Source organism: Galeopterus variegatus, unplaced genomic scaffold, assembly GCF_000696425.1.
Source record: "Galeopterus variegatus unplaced genomic scaffold, G_variegatus-3.0.2 Scaffold2950, whole genome shotgun sequence".
Lineage (NCBI taxonomy): Eukaryota > Metazoa > Chordata > Mammalia > Dermoptera > Cynocephalidae > Galeopterus > Galeopterus variegatus.
Window position 1 is genome coordinate 52,350 of NW_007729061.1, and position 24,754 is coordinate 77,103.

General features: G+C 38.4%; 1 protein-coding gene across 7 annotated transcripts in view; it reads right to left on the reverse strand.

The window, feature by feature from the left end:
* DCLK2 (doublecortin-like kinase 2) overlaps nt 1–24,754 on the reverse strand; it is a 150,681-nt gene that overhangs the window by 24,464 nt on the left and 101,463 nt on the right. For 4 of the 7 annotated variants that reach the window (XR_551287.1, XM_008583518.1, XM_008583516.1 and 1 more), the window contains 4 exons: nt 21,399–21,493; nt 8,641–8,713; nt 7,301–7,409; nt 5,721–5,778 (listed from right to left, as the gene is read on the reverse strand). Coding sequence is in view for 6 of the 7 variants with exons in the window: in XM_008583518.1 (XP_008581740.1) it covers nt 5,721–5,778; nt 7,301–7,409; nt 8,641–8,713; nt 21,399–21,493 (335 nt within the window). In the remaining variant the exon portion in view is untranslated. Of the gene's footprint in view, nt 1–5,720; nt 5,779–7,300; nt 7,410–8,640; nt 8,717–21,398; nt 21,494–24,754 lie in introns of all 7 variants that reach the window. The other 3 variants (XM_008583517.1, XM_008583515.1, XM_008583519.1) reach the window with 1 other exon arrangement.

A 24,754-nucleotide genomic window follows, 5' to 3' on the forward strand; every position in this document is an offset into this window, starting at 1 on the left:
ATGAATTTAAGAGCCCAGCAGTCTTTGACTGGCTTAGGATTCAACAACGCTTCCAAATTGAAAAAAACAGTGGTTCTCAGAACCTAGCAAACCACAGCTGGCAAGCCAGGCACAGGGCCTCCTACCTGTTTCCAGGTCTCATCTAAGTTACAGAGCAGCTGCACAAAGCAGAGAGCACCCTGGTCCCTCCCAAGGGAAGCAGCTGTACAGACCTTGTGGTCACAGAGACAAAGCAAAGACTTGGCAAGCCCTCCACATTTATTCTCAAATTTTGAAGCTTCTGGATCATCTGTGTCAAGCATGTCCTTAATCACACTAAAAAAGTGGAGTTAGATATGCTTTTGTGAACACATAAAAGCAAGCAAATGCATTTATGCATATTTCACTCTATGTGAAGCAAGACAATGGCAGTTACTACCACTGCAGTAAAATAGGCTTTTTATTTTAAAGCTAAATAGATCTATTGCTTCAATTCTACTCCCTGCTCATTTTCTCCAAAGTTGGAAGAGTCTATAAATTTACCTCTCTTCAGGGGCTCTGTTTATGATGTTAATTTAGAGTGATATATGTAAAATAATCCCTATCACCAGTGTCCTCTCTCAAATTAGAGTTAAAATAAGATGTCTACCACATAAGGAGACTACACCTCCCAAAAGTTATCTTTTTCAATGAAAGGCACAACAGAAAGTCCTCTGGGATATATTTTAGAACTTCTCTCAGTGCCACCAGCAGTGTTACGCCATTATTTATCTTAGCTTCCTGTATTCTACTTGACAATAGTTAGTATTCTAAGCACAGAGTGAATGCTTTTCTTGAGATGTGGGACCTGTTAGATTTTGCTTCTCAACCTCCTTGTATCTTGTCCATGAAGGAACAATTGCTTTTTAAACTAACCATCACAGAAGCAAAAGTACTACATAAAAATCTTTACAAATGTTATCTTCCTATCTCTTATGCATCCCATATGTACTCTGTTTCTAATATGTAAAAATACTCTATAGATTACATTTTCAAAGAAAATATTTCTAAATATATCACTTTTGTCTTGAATCATACTGAACTTACATTATTCAATCATCTACCGTTTATGTTAAGCGATTCATGATCCTAACTCCAAATAATTTACATATGAATCATTTCATGGCAGTGTTCCAAGATTCTGTGTGAGAGTAAATGACAAAGAAAACTGTTAACTTGGCAAAAGATACTGCCTTATCTTCAGCCCTGGTGATTTTTAATGGGGAGGAAAAGAGCGAGGGGGAGGGAGGAAGATTAGGAGAATAAGCAAATATCCCAAACCAGACCCACAGAACAGTCCTTTCCTCCTGTGTTCTCTGTCTCATTGGGTGAACCTGACTGCCCAAAGCAGATACAGAAATTCCACCCTGACTTCACCTTCCCTCATCCTCTAACATCCCATCAATCCCCAGTCCCTTACCCATGTACCTCCTCAGTAGCCTCTGAATCCACCCACTCACTTTTATCCCTCTTGCCAATCTCTCACCTTAACTTCTGTCATTTGCCCAGGTAGTTTTCTCTATCTGGAACTTTCTTTAACTACTTCTTGGTGAATTATGTATTCCTCAGGATAAGATTAGATCTCACCTCTCCTAAGTAGCCTGCCCTGTTCACTTGAGGTAGATTAGATTCCCCTTCCGGTGCTGCGGTGCTGCGGTGCTGCGGTGCTCTCCTTGCCCCCTGCGCTTGCTCCAATCTCAGATGCCCTCCCACTCTCCTTTAACTGTTTGTGTGCTGGTCTGTAACGCTCTGGAACTGACCTCACTCTCCAGCAACTAGCCCAGTTACTAACACACAGCAGGCACTGAAGTGCTTGTGTGAATAAATCAACACCATGCATTGCTCTTGCCCAACAGCGACTTTACAGCTGACATCTGTATTCTTAGTGAACATTGCTGAGGATAATACTGTAAGAGATATAAAATGTTCAAATCTCTACATGTGGTTTCTGTGGAAAATATATGTAGTAGATTGAATAATGGCTACCCAGGGATATCAAGTCCTAATCCCTGAAACTTGTAAATATTACTTTATTTGGAAAAAGGGGTTTTGCAGATGGTTAATGATTCTGCAATGAAGAGATAACCCTGAATTACCTGGGAGGGACCTAAATGCCAACACAAGTGTTCTTACAGAAAGTGGCAGAGGAATATTTCACACAGATGGAGAGAAACAGAAGAGAAGACGCTGATGATGGAGGCAGAGACTGGAGTAATGTGGCCACAAACCCAAGAACACTGTTTAGAGGTAAGGAGCAGATTTTACCCCAAAGCCCCAGAGGGAGCGTGGATTTCTGACTTCTAGCCTCAAGAACTGTGACAGAATAACTTCCTGTTATTTTAAGCAACCATATTTGTGGTAATTTATTCCAATAGCCTCAGGAAACTAATACAAAATACTTTTAGATTTATGTCTTGCCTGGGCCTGTAACAGGTAGATGATGAATGCAAAACTGTGTAAGGTGGGAAGAGAGAGAAGGACCATAACAGAAAGCTCAGGGCTTTATGTACTGGGGGAATTCGATAAATATTTATTTAGAATCAAAGAGAATATTAGAACTGGAAGAATTCTTAAATTTACAAGTACCACAGCCTTCTCAACAGCCTCCATAAATCTGGCCCTAAGGCAGATCTTGCAATAATCTCCGGCTCAGAAGACCCCAACGTGCTTTCCATCCTCTGGGCCTTTGCTCAGGTTGTCTGGCCACCTGGCAAGCTTTCTTCCATTGCTGCCTACCAAAATCCTACCCACTGTTCCAGGTCCAGCTCAAATGCTTCTTCCTCTATGGCATCTTCACTGGTCACCTACTTCTCTCCCATATGCTTCCTCTGAACTCCCATAACACTCTCTGCAGAATTGGTATTAATTTATGTTAGATTACCCAATTCCCCCAGGACAGTGTCTTACACACAGAACAGACCCACCAAATCTTAGGTACATGAATAAATTAATCTAATAATGCTCATGTATATTCCAGTAGAGCAAATAGAAGACAAGAGAGATTAAGAATTTTTCCCAGGTTCTTATTACATGAAGAAATGAATACATTGAACTTAGAGAGGGAGCATGGTAGATTGGCCAATATACAGGCTGTGTAACCAAACAGCCCCAAATTCCAGTCATTGCTCTGCCTCTCTGTGACTTTTGGGAAGTTATTTAATCTGAGTCTGCATTTCCTTGTCTGTAAAAGTACATCTGTTTTGCAAGTCATTAAAGATAATGTGCAAAATCCCTATATATCTAAGACTGAATAAATAATATATTTTAACAAATGGCAGATATTATTTTCAGTATTATTAACTTTCTGTATAAAACCCACAAAGCAGAGGTGACCAATACCCCTGAACAGTGGATGAATGCCCTCCCAAATTCGTTTTTTAAAAAACAAATTCTCTATACCATTTTTTTCTAAAAATAAAACTTAATGAGAAAAAAATCAACTTATTTGCAACAAATCGAGTTCTGAAATTATAATTTTATACAGTCTTAATGTGAAAATAGTTGTTCAAGTAAACAAAATGTAAGGATGGAAATAAGTGTATGATCATAAACTTTAAAAAAAATAGAATGACATTCAACAACAAGGAAAAATAAAAGATCCAAATGTTTGAAGTGACCTAACCATTTACCTCAGTACTTAGTGTACCAGACTATTTTTTTTTTTTTTCATAGAAAGATCTTCCCTCAACTATGGAAACAGCTGCTTAAATTTTTCTCAAGTAAACAATATTCTTACCATAGCAATATTTTTTAAAAAATAATATAGTTGTATAGAATCTGGATCCTCAAATTATGACACGTTCTGCTTAAATCACACAATACCAGCTGGAAAGAGCAACACTTATTTATAGACGGGGAAAGGCTACTACAGTTGAGAAAAGTTAATAATATTGTTATAAGAGTAAGTAAAAGCACAGAGAATTATTTAAAGAAAATTAAATACAAAGAAAAGAAAACCTTACTTATTCAAAGAAAAGGAGGCATTTTGCACAGTCTCTGCTTCATTAACCACCAGAGGAGTAAAATAAGTAAATAGCAAATCTGCCTCCTGGATTTTCGTTTCCGGAGATCTGCGAAGATTTTTCTAAAACTTTACCAAACTATTTTAAGTTTTCTGTTAAAAATACACAATTTTGTAGATGTCAAATAAAGACTAGTTTAGAAATTCCATAAATATAAAATCACTACTATCATACTAAATCCTGCTAATTCTAAATTCTAAATTCCCCTGGCATATCAGTGATATTAACAGTTAACATGTGTTCAAGTCTTATTATATACTGGGACTTTTCTACATGTTTTCCTTGCCATAATTTAATCAATCCTCATAATAACCTTATATCTTAGGTGCTACTAATAACCACATTTTAGAGGAAGAAACAGAGGCACAGAGGTGTTAATAATTTTTCCAAGTTCAACCAGCAAGAAGAGGCAAAGCCAGAATTAAATTTTATATAATCTGGCTCTAGAGCAGCATTGTCCAACAGAAATATGTGATTCATACATGTAATTATAACTTTTCTAAAAGCCACATTAACAAATGTAAAAAGCAGGTAAATTTAATTTTTAAAATATAACTTAACCCAATATATCAAAAATATTATTTCAACATGTAATCAAATACAAACATGTTAATGAGATATTTTACATTAATTTTAGTACTTAGTCTTCAAAATCTGGTGTGTATTTTATACTTCTAGCAGATTTCAGTTCAGACTAGCCACATTTCAAGTGCTCAGTAACCATATGTGGCTGGCAGCTATGTGGTTAGACAGTGCAATTCTACAGCCTGCTCTCTTGACTGATATACAACCAGAAAGGAATCTAAAAATGTCTTTGTCATTACTGTTAGAGAATTTTTTTTCCCCCAAATACAGCTAAAGTATCAGTACTCTAATCGCACTTCATCAGTTGACCTTTTCCCAGCTCCAATTTGAGAGTGGGCAGAAGATAAAAGTTCATCTTGTTGTGGAGATAATTCTTCACAGTGTTTCTGCACATCTTGCATCATCTTTTGTTCCAAACTATCTTTCCAAGGATATTTGTATAGCAAGAACCCTTGGAACATAGAGATAAGGTCTCCTTTAGGGATAAAAGGATCATAAAAATAACGTTCTCCTTGGGTACAAAGTTGGCCAGGTGCTAGCAGCCACCTTGTAAGATTGAGGGTTTCCTAAGCTTGGGCTTCCTCAGCTGTGACACAAACCCACTGTGTCTACAGCATCCAACTGGGACTCTCCATGTCACATCCATGGGACTTGGGGGTAACCAATACAAATATGAAGTTCATGCTACCTGCTGTGCCACAAGTAATAAAGTCTCTTGTCTCTGACCCAGGAATCTTTTATCTTCTGCCAGCCTCTCTGAAGCTGGAATGTTAAACTGTTAGCTTGAAAGTAGGGTAAAGTCTCAGACCCCTTGCAGTTCCTGTCATACTTTTTGAGTATTGCTGGGTTTTGGCATCTCCCAGAAAAGAAAATTTACATTTTCTATAGTTAGGACCAAGATCAAATCAATTTACTGTTTTAGGATCAAAGTTTCTGGAAAATGGTAGGAAAAAGAAGCCTGATCGTTTTCCCCACTATTATTGGTGATCTACTCCTGCTATAATGGTCTTATCAAATACCCACTTAGATTCCTTCATCACAGTAAACATCTCACCAACTTCTTTCAGTTTTATGAAGCAGTTATGTATACTGTACCTTTCCACAACATTTGGCTTTGTCTATAATCTTTAGGGCAAACTCCTTTCCAGTGGACCTATGGAATAATCAGAGTAAGACCACTTAAAGACCTAAATCAAAGATACCATCATTCCTGACTTCCTCCATAGCACAAACATGGGGAAGACAGACTTGGTTTCTTCCTCTGTGCATCAGAGACAGTATTGAGTGGGGTCAGGGGAGAAAGTTACCCAAAAAAGAAAGAAAAATCCAAAGCCAGACTGTATGTCAATTAAATCTCTTTTTATAAATATTAATAATTAAAAAATATTAAGTAACTTATATGTAAAGTATTTAAATTTTATAGCAGAGCTATACAAGAAATAGTTTTTTCATATTAAATCTCAAAATAGTTCTCTTAGAAGACAAAATGAAATCAAGAAAAATGGATCAAATTAACTGAAAAAATTTTAAACTTTCACATAATTTAATCTGAACATGCCAAAAAATATCTTTTAGTATAGAAAAACAGTTCAATAAAGAACACTGCGGTATTCTTACAAAACATTAGTTCTCTTAAGTGTAGCTGCTTTTGGCATGCAGTCATAGAACATGCTAATGAGGCCTAGCTTGGAAAAATAAATTTTATTTAAATTGCTCCCCCCCATGAACATAAACCAAACTCTGCCTCAGATTTCTAATGAGTCTTTAGAAGTCATATTTTAAATGCTTAATTTGTTAGTTGGGTGGCAATCTTTGTACCAGAGCTAAACAAAAAGGCTTGGAGAACAAGGAGTTAGCTTGTGTACCAATCAATGTAAGGAACACTAAAGCTTTACTGGAGATGTAACAAAATGGAAAAACTGTATTTACCAGAACTTTCTGGAAAATTCCCCATAAGCAATAAAAACCACCATTTAGGAAAGACAGGATAGTTACCTATGTAACTTGAAATAAGTGCTGGCCCATTAGCTCAGTTGGTTAGAGCAAGGCATTATAACTTCAAGGTCTAGAGTTTGGATCCCCATGCGGGCTAGCCACACACACACACACAAAAGGCCTGAAATAGGCAAAACTTTGCTGATTCAGATCTTAAATAGAGTCACAGCTCATGTATTCTGAACTATATATTCAGTTAAGTATTAACTGAGAGGGTTTTTCTAAGAATTAAATGAGTTACTACAAGTATAGACTGAGAAGAGTGCCTGGCACATGTGTTACAGGAGATTTTTATTTATTTATTTATTTTTGAATGCAGAACTGAACCCATCACCTTGGTGTTATAAGGCTGTGCTCTAACCAACTGAGATAACCGGCCAGCCCAATGATTTTTTTTTTCCCCCCAAATAACTCTTATTCTTTCTCATTCTTCATCGGCTCATGGGTGAGACCCTGATATGTTTCTCTGCCCAAATGCATACAAAACAGTTTTATGCTATAAGCATATACATGTATTTTTTCCTGCCAAATTGCTCATGGGTATGCAAAAACAGCTGGTCCCAAGGGTAGACTCTTGCAGGGTGGGGGAAGAAGAGACTACCCAGAAAGGCCTTTTGATAAGATAAGAATAAACCCAAGGGGGAAATGTATGTAAACAAATGACTATCCTATCTACTCACCTGTCCATACACTCTTTGACTACCGCAAAATTACCATCACCAATAACCTTCCCAATTTTGTATTTCTCAAGAAGAGTTGATGATTCAGAGCACCTGTTTCCATTCACACCTGCAAAAAGGATAAATGCAAAGTCTAAAGAAAACATCAGTATTTTATATTGATTTCTACATATGTGTAAAATAATAAATTGCAACACATTTCTAAATCCATGGTGAAACTAAGACAATCTCTGTGCATATTTCCTTAATGGAACACCTGAATCACCAATTTCCTTTTGACTTTGTTGGTTGGAGTCAGAAACAACCAGTAGACCTAACAAATTCCTGAAATATTAGCTGAAATAAGTGATGAGCCTTGAGTAAAAAGGAAGTCTAACATTGTTCCAACTCTTTTGTCAATGCTCAAGAAAAGGGAAGAATTTAATCTTAGAAATGTTCTCAAGGTTTTCTAGCAGAAAATTCTACACAGCTAAGATGCTGTAAAGCTACATGACTATGCCAGTTGTCAGGCTCTTTTACCTGCCTGTAATCCTGCACCGACTGGCGAATTGTCAAACTAGGGCTGGATCTGGAGTGCAAAGACCCCTCGAGCTTGTTCGTAGGCTGGGTTCCCAAACCCTTCACATGCCAGGCTGGGTCCCCAGACCCCTCACATGCCAGGCTAGGTCACCAGACCCCTCACACACAGGTCTATGAGCTAGGTAACTAACAAACAGGTCCTTGGAAGCTGTAGGTTGGAAAATAACATGGCTGTGTGGAGTGGCATCCACCTGAGGCAGACGCCAGCAAAGCCACGGCTCCGTGCATGTGCACCAACTCCACCCCCCCACCCACAATTTGTTTACAGAGAATGCGCTGAACCACCCCCAACTGGCCCCAGGTGAGAAGCTCCAATTAAATCGTTCTATTTTCCCAACAGTTGCCTCATTGAGGCTAATCCCTGGCTCAAAGCCTCCTCCACAAGGTGAGTGTGTGGAGGAGTTAAGATGAGACCACTTTTTACAGTGTATCCCAGTGCCCAGCACATAGCAGACATCAAATAAAGAGACACATTTTTGTTATTTAATTGAGAGAAAGGAAATACATTTAGGAGTTGTGAGCAGATCACCACTAAAGGAATAAAGGAAGCCCAAGTATAAAATTTGGAACCATGACTGCCTCATTAACAACAATGAGATTTTATTGTATCCTGAAGTGACCCTCACCCCTACCACCCACTAAGGCTAAAAGTGTTAATAAGTGACATGATTGCATCCCTGTTTAGGAAGATCCTAAATTAGCACAAGTGGGTTCACATGGCTGCTTTCCCTGATAAAAGTATTGATCAAATTGAGATGTACCTTCAGGACTCATGCAACGATCAAGTTCTGGACCACCGTTTACATTAGAAGAAGATCTGCCGTGAGCAGAAATCTGCTGAAAGAGGACGACCATTATTTATCAGTATAAATTACAAATCCATAGCTAGCTAATCCTTAGACAACAGAAAATGCTTATAGAATGTAAAAGTATAATGTAGAAATAGAGGAAACATTCCCCTTCTTCACATCTCACCTCTCTCCCTACGTACAACACATCACATTAACTCATTTCTTCCTTAAAGATAATATTTCAAATCAATTTAGATATCAGGAAAATTGATATTGTGTTACTTTTGACTTCAATGAAATAAAGTAAAAGAGACTTTATGGCACCATAGCTTAACAAGCTACTCAGTAGCAAAATAAAGCTTAGAATTATAGATAATTCTAATAGTTCCAGGCTAAACACCTGGCTCCTAGGAGTTAAATCATCTTATTTCTTCATAACAAAAAATAATTGGTAGACAATAAAAAGTCTTCAAAATTTATTTTCTGTCTGTTTTGTCTTGTTTCATTTTGCTGCTGAAATTCAAGGCAACTCCAAAATTAGCAGCACTCTATGCTAGAATGTTTAAAAGCTAGAATGTTTAAAAGCAATGCCCAGAGAGAGGGCTTAAAATTAAGTCTAAAAGTACATCACGCTGTTGTCTATTCCATTTCCTCTAGTTCAGGTCCTGCTTTGGCTTCACCTGGCACTTCAAAGGACTCCTTCGTTACTTTCAGTCCATCCCATTCCACACATTATTGCCAGAGAAACTTTTCCTAAGGATAGTTGTGATATCACCCCCCAAAACCCTATTGGATTTTCATGACCACTTTTTCTCGTGAATTTTATTCTTACATTAGCTCAAGTAATTTTTAAGTTAAACTTTCCAAGTCTTAATTTTGTGCTCTGAAAATGGAGACACTTGCAGTACCCAGCTCAAAGATCTGTAAATCATCTAGCACAGTCACAGACATATAATACTAACTCAATATTAGTTATGAGTACCTTTCCTTAAAACATCTAGCGCAGAGCCTTGAGACAAGTGACTAAGAATGTTTTGAATTGTTGGATGAAAAATGGCTATAAGACTTTTTGCTAAATAATTCATTCCAAGTCTGTTCCTCTTCTAATCAAACAATTACTAGACTGCAGTTTGTCAGTTAAGGAAATAAGAGATTTAAGTTAATATCAGGCAAATTCTAAGAGAATAAGGATATGAAGAATGTAATTTTTCTGGAAAGTTGTATCTCAAAAGATAAACAGAAAGATCCCTGCTGACCACTGGTTGTCCCTAGAATAAAGTGATGGGGAAACTGGATTGTCAATGCTCAGGAATGACAGCAGACAGGGACCAGTTTACCTGCATGTCTAAATCTCACAGTCCAGACAAAAGCAGCCCCACAGCCTCAGGCTACAGCCAGCTGGGCCAGGCATGGGCACCAGGCAGGAACCATCTCCCCTCCCTGTGCAGGTCCCCATGCCCACTGGTGAGGTCCTAAGACCTGCCTTCTATCCCTGCTCTGAGGCCTGCTTGCTCAGCTGTCCTGGAAGCGGGTAATGTTCTAACCAGTCCCTTTCCTGGGCTAATTTAAGTAAGCATTGGTTTACTGCAAGCAGATGTGTCTGATTCAAGGATGCTCTAGAAAGGAAGTCTCAGAAAGGCTGAAACACAAACATTTTTTATGTCCATGTACATTTGCACATGAATAGGTAACTACTTGGAGTGTTTATGGAGTTCCTGTGAATCACTGTAACTTTCCCAATGTTTATTTTGATTAAACCCCTACTCCCACCCTATCCTGATTCCTTGTACAGCCCAGCAATTACAAACTTGGTTTGTGTTGGGATTCAAGGGTGAGAAGGAGCAGGGAAGGAGAGGAGGAAACAGAACAGGTGGTGGAAGCTGGTTGTGCAGCAACTAAAGGAGAGTGGCACAACTGGGCTGAAGCCTTGAGTCTTGGGAGGAGGAGGCAAGAGGAGGGGGCATGGCATGGGGACAAGTGAAAGGCCATTTTCATGTGTACCTGAGAAAGGCTTCAGTAAATCACCAAGAAATGCAGCTTTCTGAGGAAATAATGATGGCCAGAACATTTTTCAAAACACTCAAACTGATTATTTTTTTTAAACGAGTTAAACCTTAAGCATTAAAAAATAAAAATAAAAATGAAAAACCTACATACAGTTAACAGGAGTGACTTATCCCATTACTTATCTAATATGTTCCTTTATTTGAAAATAAAGCTTTCATGAAGAAAACAAAAAGCATGAAAAAATAAAGGGGATAATTTTGTTATTGTAAAACAGAACAAAGACCTAATTAGACACAGACAATTTTCCTTTCTTCTCACTCTTTAGTAACATCTATAGGAACAATGTTTGCTGTCCTGAAGGTATGAAGACAAAGACACCATTATTACCGTCCAGAAGTTTACAATCTTATAAGGAGGCATGTGTGTACACTTAAAACGCTTTGGTGAAACCTCTACGTTCTAGAATAGGGACTGATAGTTACAAATGACTCCAAAGAGCTGGGAAGGGAGTTGTTTTGCTAAGGCAAGAATCTGCACTTTTACGCTGGAATCACTCAGCCAGTGATTAAGTTCATTTGGCCTCATGGTAACGAAGCGTGGCTCTCTAGAGGTACAATAAATGCTAGGTATTCACCAAGATCTCTGGACAGATCGCTGGCAAAAGTGAAGGATCTATTGTTAAATATAAGGCAAAGCATTTCCAGTGCACTGAGAGACATGCAGACAAAGAGCAATGAAATTGCAGGCAATAAAGCTATGATTTTACAAAATTCTCAATAGTTCCCTTGCAAAATTTTTGTATTTCTTGTCTCTTATAAGAAAATTACTCTTACTGAAGTAAAGACTGATTTAGCAGCAGAGAGATCAAATATGGCATTCGTGATTAAACCTGTCCCATTTCAATTGTCCAACTAACAATTTTTATTAAAATCTCTTAAAATGCTAATGAGCATTCATGCTTCCATCAGCAATGATGACGCTGAGACAGCACAAAGTGCCTAGATGCTGTATGCTAGTGAGGTCTTCCTCAATAAAACATAATGGATTGCAGCATCTGGGCTCTTTCAAGATATGGACCATAATTACCAATTGGTTCAGAAAGATGGGATTATGTTTAGGGATGGGGAGAAGAGGAGAATATAATTCCTGATGAAGTCTTGATTGGTTAAGGAGGGAAGGTGACAGAAGAGACCTTGAAGATATTACTGAGCGCGTCCTCTGTGACCTGGTGTTGCTGTACCATCCACCCACTCTTCCGGCAGCAGCAGCTCCATTTTTATGAATAAGCAAGAAAGAGAAATGCACAAGAATCCTCTTCTGTTAAGAACTTAAAAATAAAACTTGAAAACAAAGCAGATAAAGCTATACAGAGTTAACTGCTAACATCTTTTTTTGGGGGGAGGAGGGTCGCAACTGGCCTGTATGGGGGTCCGAACTCTTGCACTTAGAGTGATTTAACCAGCCAACCCATGTTAGTATCATTTAAAAAGGCATTCATGGTTGACTGAATACATATGATGAGTAACCCTCCAGTTTTCTATGTTTTTAGCCAGAAAGTTATGTCAGAGTGTCCTACGTTAAATTTCTTGATAAGTGGATTATTGAAATTTCTACAAAACTTAAAATTTAAAGAGAAACTTTACTACATTAAAAGTGTGAAGTTTTGTTCAGGCAAGTCTCAAAAAAAGTGGCAAAAATGATTATTCAATGCATTATAACATATTATTATTGAATTTTGAGTATAATGCTGACTTTTTTTTTTTAACAAAAGAACTTGAAAATAATCTAGAAGATACTTGTGTGTAGTGAGTAGATTTTCTTGAATGCATTCTAGAAATTTGGCATCATAATTCAGCTGGTAAGTGGTCTACAGCAAGGGTCAGACACATTTCCTATAAAGGGCCAGGAAGTAATATTTTAGGCTTTGTGGGTCATAGTCTCTATTTTAACTTCAACTCTGCTGGTGTAATATGAAATCAGTCATAAACCATATGTAAACAAATGAGCACGGCTGTGTTCTAATAAAATTTTCTTTAGAAAAACAGGAATGGAGCTGAGTTTGGTCAACAGGCAAACTCCTGGTCTGTTAGAACTTTCTTAGAAAAGCTTTTCCTCCGACATAACTCTTATACAATATTTTTAAGCTCTAGAACAGAATAACCCTCAGGGTATGGTTGTTGCCATAAAGCAATGTTCTCAGTCTTTGGCTGCATATTGGAATCACTATCTAGGAAGATTTGAAAAATTCTATTGCCAGGCTGCACTCCAGATTAATTAAAGAATCTCTGGGTGTAAAGCCCAGATATCAGCATTTTTTAAAGCTCAATAGGTGATTCAATGTACAGCCAAGGTTGAGAACATTTATGGAGGTAGTGTCTGGCACTGGTTGTAATTAATTGTTCAGCTACCATAATTTGTTTAAGTTCTCTCTGTCACTCATCCAATAGTCTAACCACCGCAAGTCATCTACAGCCAAAGAACAACCTCTGTAAGAAACAACCTTTATGAGAAAAGGAAAGATGACATTTATAGTTTATTGGATGCCTACTTTGTGCCAAGTTCTGAAATGAGTACTTTACATTGAATGAATTAGGTATTACTATTATCTCCATTGACCTGTGAAGAGACCAAAAGCCTTATAACACCAAGGTCATGGGTCCCCATACAAGCCAGGTGCCAAAACAAACAAACAAACAAACAAAAAAAACCCAACGCTCCCCTCCCCCCAAAAACACTAAGGTATATCACCCAATTCCAGACTCTCAAAATACACATTGTGGGTACATTTAGAACATGTTTTCTATATAGTAACATTCCTGTAATTCAGTCACAGGATATGAATTGATAAATTCACATCCTTTTCTCACATAAAGAGCTTAAGAAAAATTTTTTCTTTAAAAGATGACTTCTGATGTACACCGAAGATGGGGGGGGGGGGAAGCTAAGTACTATATACTAGATAGTACTTGTAAATAGATTTGCTTCATTTTCATTTTTGTGAATTTAAAAAAAATTAGAAATATCAATTTTATTAGCTAGAAGGAAAGCCAGTGTCAATTACTACAAATGTTGAATTAGGAATGAATTTAAGAACAGAAAGCTTTATCAATTTTATAATGAATTTCTGATCATGTGAAATACTTCAGTATGAGTCAAGAGATATGGAAACAATGAATCTGAATCAGCACGCAGAGGTTGGTAACATTAGTATTCTTACCTGTAGCCATTCCTCAGACTTGGCAAAATCAGTGGCACTTGAGATTTGTTGTTGGATAATAGTGGTAAACAGAATCCACTGCCTGTACATTAATAAGGTTTAAAATAGCTCCCAGCTCAACAGTCTATATCAAAGGGGTTGTGTGGAGCCTGCTGACTGCTTTTTTGCTCCTCTGAGTATCGTTGCCACCTCAGCTGACTGCATGGCTTGTCAAAACCAGTGTAGAACCTCATCACATCCCTCTGAGTGACCCTTCCAAGTTAGTTGTTGGCTTATTGGATTTTGAGCAATGACCATGCATGCATTTCAACAATTTATAGGATGCCAGGGTGGTGGGACAGATGCCTGCCTCTTCAGTCCCAACTATGGAGGCTACCACAGTTGGCCACTACAACAACCTGTAAGTCTTAACTCCATCCAGTCACCTCTAATATACTACCAAGAATTTCTAATGACCCACTTTCATGAATAAGGGGCATTTGGTATTAACACATAGATTGCTTATATTCAAATGAAGTTCATACATTTGATCCAATTTATACACTGATTTGCTTGGCAAACCCTTCCTCCATCCCCACAAAGATGGGCTTCAGCAAGATGAATCATCTATCCCCAAATGCATCAAATTCACTAAGCAACTACAATGTGCAAATCACTGTCCTCAAAGGCTAAGATTCATTGTTATGATTTATTTTGTTATGGCACTAACAAAGTCTTCAGAACTGCTTAGTCCCTCCTTTTGATTTTGTTTCTGTCCAACAAAATCAATTACATTCAAAGATGAAGTCACTACCCAATGTTTCTGGGCTAATGAAAAGAGCAAACTGGTCAGTCTCTTAGTACTAAAGATTATTGACTAGTTTTAAATACAAAAGAAAAGGCAAAGCTCCAGGGAAAAGCAAAAAAAACGTCTAAGGTCAGCAGCTACTGTGGATTTACATTTCACAGCTTCCAAAAGTTTTCAAGTTCAGAAGGTCAAAGAGTTACATTTTAGTTCTGCCAGTCAGGATGAGATACTACTAGTGCTTTCATCGCACTTCACAAATCTGGACAATCTTTCACCACCAGCAGACCCCAGAGACATCATCAGATAAAATATCAACACATCAGACAGTTTATAATCTCAAGATGTTGGATAATGTCCTAAATGTACTTTTTTCTTCCTTCTTTCAACCAACAAGAATGCTCACAACAGACAGCCTCCAGACATATGCTTCAGCATCAAAACGTGAGACATTTTATCCCTCGGTGTCCACATATGTGCCATGACACTGAAGCTTTAAGTTACTACTGCCTTAAAAGTCTAAAATTGGGACACAGATGATGAATTAAAGTTCAGGGAAATTCTTTCTTCATCCACCTGGCAGCTGATGACACATTTAGTACTCTTTATTGCCTATCTGTCCCAAAGAAAATGCTGTGATTTAGGCATAGCAAATATTCCTGCAGGGATAGTTATCAGCTAGATTGAAGGGACTTTCAGGAGCTTAAGCAGAGGAAATAGGTCACCGGCTAAGGTCAAGGAGAAAACGGAGGTTCAGGAAGATTGGGATAAGACAAGAAAACAATGTCAATGATGGTGGGACTCCAGGATTTGAAAAGGAGAAAGAAGAATGGGCATGCAGTGATCAGACTGGAGAACAAAAGGACTGCAAGGAGAACAAAGCAATAAAATTGATGGGCAGAGAGACTTTGGCGGCTCTCAGAAAAACAGGAAGTGTGGGGAGCACAGGATGATGAGCAGAGGCAGACTGAAGCAGAAATTCTGGGTGACTGATAAAGAGATGGGAGTGAAGGCTGGTGTGGTAGCCAGATTCCAAAATGGCCCCCATGAGCCTCACCTCCTAACTTTCACATCCTTGTGTAGTCTCTTCCCACACCTAACTGAGCTGACATGTGTGACTACTTAGATATTATGGAAATGATGATGTCTGACTTCCAAGGGTAGGTCATAGAAAGGGGAGCTTCTGTATGGTGCGTGCTCTCTCCCCTTCTGATGACTTGGTTCTAGGGAGAGCTGCCATGTTCTGAGGATACTCAAGCAAATTTATGGAGAGGTGCACATGGCAGGGAACTGAGGCCGCCTACCCAGAGCCAGCACCAACTTGCCACAAGTGAATGGGTCACCTTGGAAGTGGAGCTCTCATTTCCAGCCAAGCCTTCAGGCAACTGTAGCCCTGGTATACATCTCGATTGCAACTTCATGAAAGATCTTAAGCTACAACCACCCAGTAAGCTGCTCCTGAATTCCTGACCTACAAGAACTGTGTGAGAAAATAAATACTTTTTTGTGCTGGTCAGTACAGGGATCGAACACCAGACCTTAGTGTTATGAGCACCATGCTCTTACCAACTGTCAAGCTAGGGCTGGGTCTAGAGCTCACAGACCCCTCAGGCCTGTTGTCCAGACTGGGTCACAAACTCTTCACAAGCCAGGTTGGGTTCCTAGATCCCCCACATGCCAGGCTGGCTCACGAGACCCCTTACACACAGGTCTATGAGCTAGGTAACTGGCCAAAAGATCCTTCGAGCCATAGGTCAGAGAGCATGGCTGTGTGGGGTGGCTGCCCGAGGCACTAGACACCAGCCAAGTCACAGTGTTGCACATGTGCACTAAATCCACCTACACACAACTCATTTACAAAGAATGCACCACACCACCCCCAACTGTATCTAAGGCGAGGGGGGCCTGATTAAGTTATTCTATTTTCCCAATACCAACTGAGCTAACCAGCCAGCTCAGAAAATCAATTTTTGTTGTTTCAAATTGCTAAGTTCCTAATAGAGTCATTTACAGGTTACTAACAGGGTTGGAATACATGGAGAAGGAAGGAAAGGATAGAGTAGGGAAGGAAAGTCAGTAATAGAAAAGCAGAGGAGGTAATAAAATCTGGAGTCTGACTTCTTTACTTTTTCTTTCCTTCTTACACACCATTGCATGTTAATTTGCTGTTGTTAAATGAAACTTCCTTCGTGTGAAAACTGAACGTGGAAACCCCAAGCTTTACAGTAAGAAAGAATAACAAAGCTATTCTGAGTGCTTTCTCTGTATTTAATCAATCTCAGCCTGTGCAGTAGGTCCTATTAATCCGTTTTTCACAGATAAGGGTGATGTGACTTTCCTAAGGTCACACAGCCAAGATCAAACCCAGGCACTCTGGCTTGAGAGCCTATGCTGTAACCACTACACCATCCTATGTCTGTCTCCAAATGGCGGGGGGCGGGGGGGGGGGGGGCTGAGCATGGAGGGACGTCAGGGCTTCTTTGAAGCTTTCTGTGTAGCTACACATTAGGGGGTACCTTTTCCCCATTAATCCTCTGGCCTAAGTGGACCAACCAAAGACTTTTGTCTTTGTTCCCTTTAGCTTAAGACAGACTGGAACACTCACAAAAAACTTTAATAATTAAAGGGAGACAAAAGAAATATAAATAAGAGTCTTGAAGAGCTATACAATATGGCATGAACTGGCCTTATTGCAAAGGCCTCTGGGCTCCTCATGTGCCCGACTGTGTAAGGCAGCCTGGCACCACTGTGGTGGAAGATGCTCATGTCTGGTCTTCAGATATGCCTACTCCCTATGTAAGTATCACCATAAGTGGTCCTGCCCTTCAGCAAAGCCAGATTACCTAGATCTAAATAAAAACAAAGCCCAGTTCTAATACCTAGGAACTGGTTTCTGGGGAAAGAGGCCCAACAGAAACCTGCTGGGTGGCTCTAGCCTTTAATAACTCATTTCACAAAGTTTTGGTCTGATCATGTTGTTTCCAATCATCTGTTTAACATAATGGCCTTGCTTTCTCACTGTGTCCTGCAGGCTAGTAGTGTTTACAAGCATGGGCTCTGCTTTCCAATCCCAGCTATGCCACTGTACCCATGATGTGGCTTCCACCACAGGCCCACCATATAATATTATCTCATATCCATGTAACCCATGCATTTGCTGGGCCTGTACTACACTGTTTCCAACCTCCGCTAATCCTGACAATACTCAGCTCCATTGCTGGTTTCCAAGGAAAAGCTATAATCCTAACTTATCGTGAACTTTGTCCTTTTACTAAAGCTTTATGGGGTTGGGTAGAAAAGCAGGGCACACAGTGTAGACCAGTTTTTCAAAGAGTTTCCAATTAGATACCTAATTAGCCAGCTCTTCCCCCAAGTCTTCCAGGAAGAACTGCCAACAGGTATTCTTCTCTTTTTACCTCCCTTCATCCAGCCTCTACTCCACCCTAGAATTTCCTCTCTCTTTTCCCAACCCTCCCTTCCTTGTTCCTCTGCCAGTCTCTCAACCCTTTTTCATGCTGAGCATTTTTGCACATCTAAACCCAGGTATTCAGTAGCAAACCACCACCTGACTTACCCTCCTAAAGACTTACACAGCACAACTTTTCTGTACAATTACACAAGCTTCCTCCTGAGGTGCCTGTGTTGAAGTCACTGAAGCAGGCCCACTGTGATGGGTGGAGAGTCAGAACCACGTTAGAGACAGAGACCCTGAAATGGTCTGAGACCCCCAACTAGCCATTAGGACCTTGAGCAAGTCACTTTACATCTATGAACCTCAGTTTCTCCATTTGCAAAATAAAGACTGAACTAAAAGAACTGAGACTACTTCCAGTTTTCACATTCTATGGTTTTAGGTAACCACTGACAGAGACTCTTCTCTAAGCAAAACTTTAATCAGGCTCCTCTGAGTCCTCTGCTTGACTAGGCCAACCCTGGGTTTCCATCTTGTCCTTGCAGAATCCAGTTTGAACAAGAATACTGCTAAGTCAGTTTAGGGAAACTCCCCCACCATTGGTATCTGACCTTGATATCACTCCTGGCCTGCCTTCAAGTTCATTTAGCCAAAAACCTCTTATCCTCGATGTTTCCTCTTAGGAATCTTCAATCCACTGACCCCCAACCGTGTTGCTGAGTTATAAATCCCCACTTGTCCTTGTTGGAGCTGGAGTTGAGCCCAGTTGCTCTCTCTCACTGCAACATCCTATCACAGTGGTTGCTGAACCTTTTACCATGGCCCATCCTCTGAATAAAGTGTGCCTTACCACGTCTAACAAGTGTCAAGAATAATTTTTTTTTCTGTAACATGACCTAGGCAAAACCAAAAAAAATATAATTGAGGAACACCTAACTTTGTCGTACTAACATCTTTCCATTTTAGGTTTAAAGCACCTTAATTACTTGGTCACCGCTCTATTTTCCACACTCCCATCCTACAAAAATTGTTCATAATTTGCAGAAAGCTTTGCTTCCCCTACTGGCTTTGGTCCAGCTCCTCAAAGAACATGATCTTTTATGACCACATATGAATGGAGCAGAGCTGTCTTCCTCCCAAGGGTATTATTTAGAAAACTATAAGTACTTTTTGTTGAGGAGAAGGCTGCTTCTGTCTTCCTCATATCTACTTCAACGAGCAAACAAAAATGCCACTAAAAATCTGTGATCGGAGATTAAACATCATACGTATCACCCTATTTTCCATTTTCAGTTCTTTCAATGTCCCTACCAAAATATAAAAATAATTCCCAGAAACTGGCGGGGGGTGGGGTGGATTGTGACAGAACATGAAATTCTGCCCACCTCTGACTTAACCACCTTGCTTAATTCCCTAGTGAGTAAAACCAGACAGTACAAAACCATCTATGACAAATGCTGTGTCCTGGCAGACAGATGTATGTCAACTCCTGCACATGCTGTCTTGGCTTTGTTTGCTTGCTTTTGTCAATTCTCTGATTCTTTGGAAAAAGATTATCTATCCCCAAGGCCATTAAAGGATCTAACTAGGATAAACAGTGGTAAGGAGTTTCTGCCCATGAGAAACAGTCCTCCATTGTCAGACATTCCCTCTTAATTGATCTTAATAAGCTATTTTAAATGAAGGGGAAGGAAAAGCATAGAACTAACACATGGTAATTATCTGTAATTCTCCATTTGTAATGTCACTGAATAAGAAAAAATAATGCAAATGTGGACAGATGCTGACTAGCGCTTTACAATGACATTAAAATTAGGGTATTTCGAACAGTAAAGTAACATGACTAAGTTTCAGTATTTGAAAAGCAGGTTTTAATCCTGGCAACAACACAGACCACAGATGGCTGGAAATAGTAATGAGATGAAATTTCCACAAGGCATGACCCATGAGAACTGGCAGTGGTTAGAGACCTTGGCATTATGGCCTAAAAGTTGAATCAGTGTGGCAGAGACTTGTTTAGCTACAATATTTAATATAAAATTCGGTTATTCTATATCATCTTTAAAGTAAGAGAAAGAGAAAGAGAAATAGAGTCCACAGCTTCTTAGATAGGTTTTTTGGCAACTTAAAAGAACAGTAATCCTAGCAGTTTAGTGGTCATTTAAAATCAAACAACCTTAATTTACAGATGAAGAAAAGAAAACCCAGAGGAGGTTTCACAGCTGTTAGCAAAGCCCACAGGGAGGGGGTGGGGGTGGGGTCATGGAAAGACCACTATTCTTTATTATCTTATTTATAATCTCATCTTCAATCTTCACCAGTAATCAACACTTGCTTTCATCAACTGAGTATTCGACTTTATCCCTATTGGCACTAATACGTAATCTTTGCGCATTTATTGTGTGCTCCATGCTGGGGTCACTATAATAATTAGGATAAAACCTAGTACAGAAGGAACAATTTTATCTAATGTTTCAGCAGTAATTTATTATCATGTTTTGAAAATTCCATAAATCTTCACTGCATAAATGCGAGTGATCCTGTGTGTGTGTGTGTACATGTGAAGGAGTGGGTGTGCGGGTAGAGCATCAACTCAATATGTATTTCCTTGAAATGGTTAGCTGTCTGACAAATTTTCTCTCATAAATTTAAATTACTGGGGCTACTAAATCAAACAAAACTTGTCAAAATTTTGCAAATTTCGTTTTGCTCATTATTCTTCTCCTTCCTCTATGAGATAACTGTCTATTAGACAAAGTGCTAATCATGTTGTTACTGTTTATATATTCAGAACATAATAGTCAATACCTAAGATTTATTTCTAAGTTCCTCCCCCAAAATGAACATATTTTTCTTGTGTTACCACTTTTGGGTATAAATTTTATACTGGTATTTCACTAGTATAATATTTGACTTAAAAAATCAAATGTTATCAATATTAAAATAATTATTAAAACTAAGATTTTTAAAAGAATCAAGGTGTTCTCTAAGGCTTTGCCATTGCAAATCATTTTGATAACTGGAAAACTATTATTTATTATACTTTATCACGTTATGTTCAACCCTAACCAGAACCTTGTATTCCCATCTTAGTGATGAGAACACTTTAGATGAGAGCAGTTAAGTAAGTTGGCCAAAATTACATCAGGACACAGGATTCAAAACCAGGTCTCCCTGCTCCAAATCCTACACTCTTTCCTTTTTAATTTGTTACTGCACCCAAGACCCTAAGCAAATTAAACGGCTAAACTGTGAAACTCAAAATATTAACAAAATCACACAAAAATGCCACATATCCTGTTTCATACCTTTAATCCTCTGAAACTTCCTGGGCTAGTTGGAGAGGAACTGGAGGATTTTGTAGATTTAGGAGTAGAAAGTTGGCTGCTGGGAGTTCCATTAACTGACCATGAGACAACAAAGGAGACAGAGATCATCAAAACCCAAAACAACCAGATTGTGTAAAACACTAAGTAAATGCACAATATACGTCCGATGAAGCTTCAGTTCATGGAAAGCTCAAAGCAGATGGCAAATCAGCAAAAAGAATGTATCTTATTGCATTACAGACAAAAAAAAAAAAAAAAATCAAACAAGGGGTGAAATCAGAATTATTTTTAAAAATAGTTTTGCAACAGTGATACAAACATTTAGGAGTAGAAAGTTGGCTGCTGGGAGTTCCATTAACTGACCATGAGACAACAAAGGAGACAGAGATCATCAAAACCCAAAACAACCAGATTGTGTAAAACACTAAGTAAATGCACAATATACGTCCGATGAAGCTTCAGTTCATGGAAAGCTCAAAGCAGATGGCAAATCAGCAAAAAGAATGTATCTTATTGCATTACAGACAAAAAAAAAAAAAAAAATCACACAAGGAGTGAAATCAGAATTATTTTTAACAATAGTTTTCCAACAGTGATACAAACAAATATAAAAGACATTATGTAATTAGCAATATGAACAATAATTTGTCCATATATCCTGTGTGCCAGCAAAGGGAGAGAAAAAATTTCCTGTTATATTTGTGATACTTTCATAACCTCCAATTATCCACTATCTTGAATAACCAAGAAGTTCTCATGGCTCTCCTAAATCACTTCCACCATAATCCAAACACTTGTAAGTATATTCTTAATGGAAAGGGAAAATTACTCCTCATTTTCCTTGTAATATGTACTTATTTGAATGAAGGCCATAAATGACATTCTTCAAGATTTTTTTTTTTTATTCTAGACTAGTTATTTCTAATCCTTCCATTTTATTGTCTTTGCAGCTTAATTTCCCCATTATTTAGAAAATCTTGGTAGTTTTCTATACTCCCTCAAAACATCTATACACTTTTTTGGCTGAAAACTCGATTTAGAGCCTATGCTAGGAAGAGGATGGCCACTGGTGTTTAGAGGGGAAGGTTAATTTGCAGATTCTATACTACAAAATGGTGGTCAAACATTTCAGTGTGACTCATGCTTATTCCTAACTGTACCACCTGGATCCAATTCTGTAGTAATTTCACAAAGCTGGTAGTTAACATCTAGTATTGGTATATATTTTTTCTCCTCTGAAGAGTATCTGCAATCCCTGTTATTATTAATCTTCAAAGCTTTTGCCCAAAGTAGATGAGAATTGCCATTTATCTTTATGGAAAGAAAAACAAAGTCTATCTGCCTTTTAAACAAAACAAAACAAAACAAAACAAAACATGAGGGAGCAGACTACTCTATTTTAAATGATGCTAATAAATATAACAAGCCAAATGCAGAAGTAAAGGTCCTGAATAGGTGACTCCAAAAAGTGAGCCCACCAGTCCTTGAACAGCGGCAGAAATTCTGGATCAAGTATTCATTATTAGATGAATCATCTGTAAACAGGGTTATCTGGGTTTATGAAGTCATATTTGTTAACTGTACTGCTTATTTTTAAAAAATCAGTAAAAATTTTAAAATTCAATTATCTTTAAATTTCCAAACTTTAATTTTTCTAATTCAAATCACTCATTCAAAAATGATGATTACTGGGCCGACCTATGGCTCACTCGGGCGAGTGCGGTGCTGGTAACACCAAGGCCATGGGTTCGGATCCTATATAGAGATGGCCGGTTGGCTCACTGGCTGAGCGTGGTGCTGACAACACCAAGCCAAGGGTTGAGATCCCCTTACCGGTCATCTTTAAAAAAAAAAAAAAAAAACAAAAACAAAAATGATGATTATCTAGATTTTCTTAACAAATATATGTGGGTACTTCAAGTAAAAGTATAACATAAGTAACTATACAATTAATTAGAAACATTTAAGAGTATTCAATAGCCCTGGTTATTTCTCAATTAAGTTAAATTTCAATTAATGTAATCTCTTTCAAAAAAAATTCTTTTTAAGGTACAACACAAAGGATTTTTAGATTAGTGAAGCTACTCTGTATGAGACTACAATGGTGGGTACACATCACTATAAATTTGTCCAAACCCATAAAATGCATAACACCAAAAGTGAACCTTAATGTGAACTATGGCCTTTAGGTGATAATGATGTGTCAATGTAGGTTCATCAATTGTAACAAATGTACTACTTTGGTGGGGGATGTTGAAAATGCAGATTATGCACATTCATGGGCAGGGAGTACACAGGAAATTTGTACGTTTCACTCAATTTGGCTGTGAACCTAAAACTGCTCTAAAAAACAGTCTAAAAAAATCTCTTTAAAAGGGATTCATGTAAAATAGAGATTATTATGGGCAATAAACTAGTAAGCTTGCTGTAAACTGAGACTGAATTTTATTTTTTATTTTTCCCCATTCCGCACAGCAATCTGTACAGATCACTAGTTCCTAATCAATAGCTACTGTTAGCTTTCACTAACAGTATCAGATGCCACACTGATAGCAAAAACTTCCCTGAAATGGGATAGAAAAGGGATTAAAGGAGAGAAAAATCAGTTCCTGCAGGTGTTGATCTCTACAGCAGACGAGTCTCCCTAAAAATACATCCCCTGCCTAAGCATAGTTTCTTAACAAATCTTACTGCCAGGGATTTAAGTGGTTCAATAACTATATGCCCATATTTTCCCCCAAATAACTCTCATTCTAAAGAGATGCTAATCACACGTAGCCCTGTTAGTCTTTGATAGCATTTGGAACGTTCTAAAAAATGTTCTTTAGTAAGTAATCCTCAATTTCATTTACCTGCACATTTCTGCAGAACTTTGGGGCTGGTAAATGGAACCCTGGACAGTGCTGCGTGGTACCCTCTCCCCTCTCACTACTGCTGCAAACTGTGTGTGACGACCAGCCAGCATCTTTGTGATGCTCCCACTCCTCCACCACACCTCTGATTTTCTTTCCCAAAATTTCATCCCCCTCTCCTCAACTGTTAAGGTAAGAAATAAACTTGGGGTTTTTTTGTTTATTTGTTGTTCTGAATCCTTTTTATCTTGGTGGACTATGAAAGATTCACAAGCTAGAAACCTGAAACAAGGATTTTAAATACTCAAATCATGCTAACTATTTACCTACTTATGTTATCTGGATTAATATCTATGTGTTTATTAATACTATGTAGCTATTTTGGTAGAGTTTTGTTGAAGGATTTAGCCAACCAGAAGACTTCATTCAGAGCAGCCCTCCTGTCCCAAGATTGAAAAAAAATATTATGCTTACGAAGTTAAC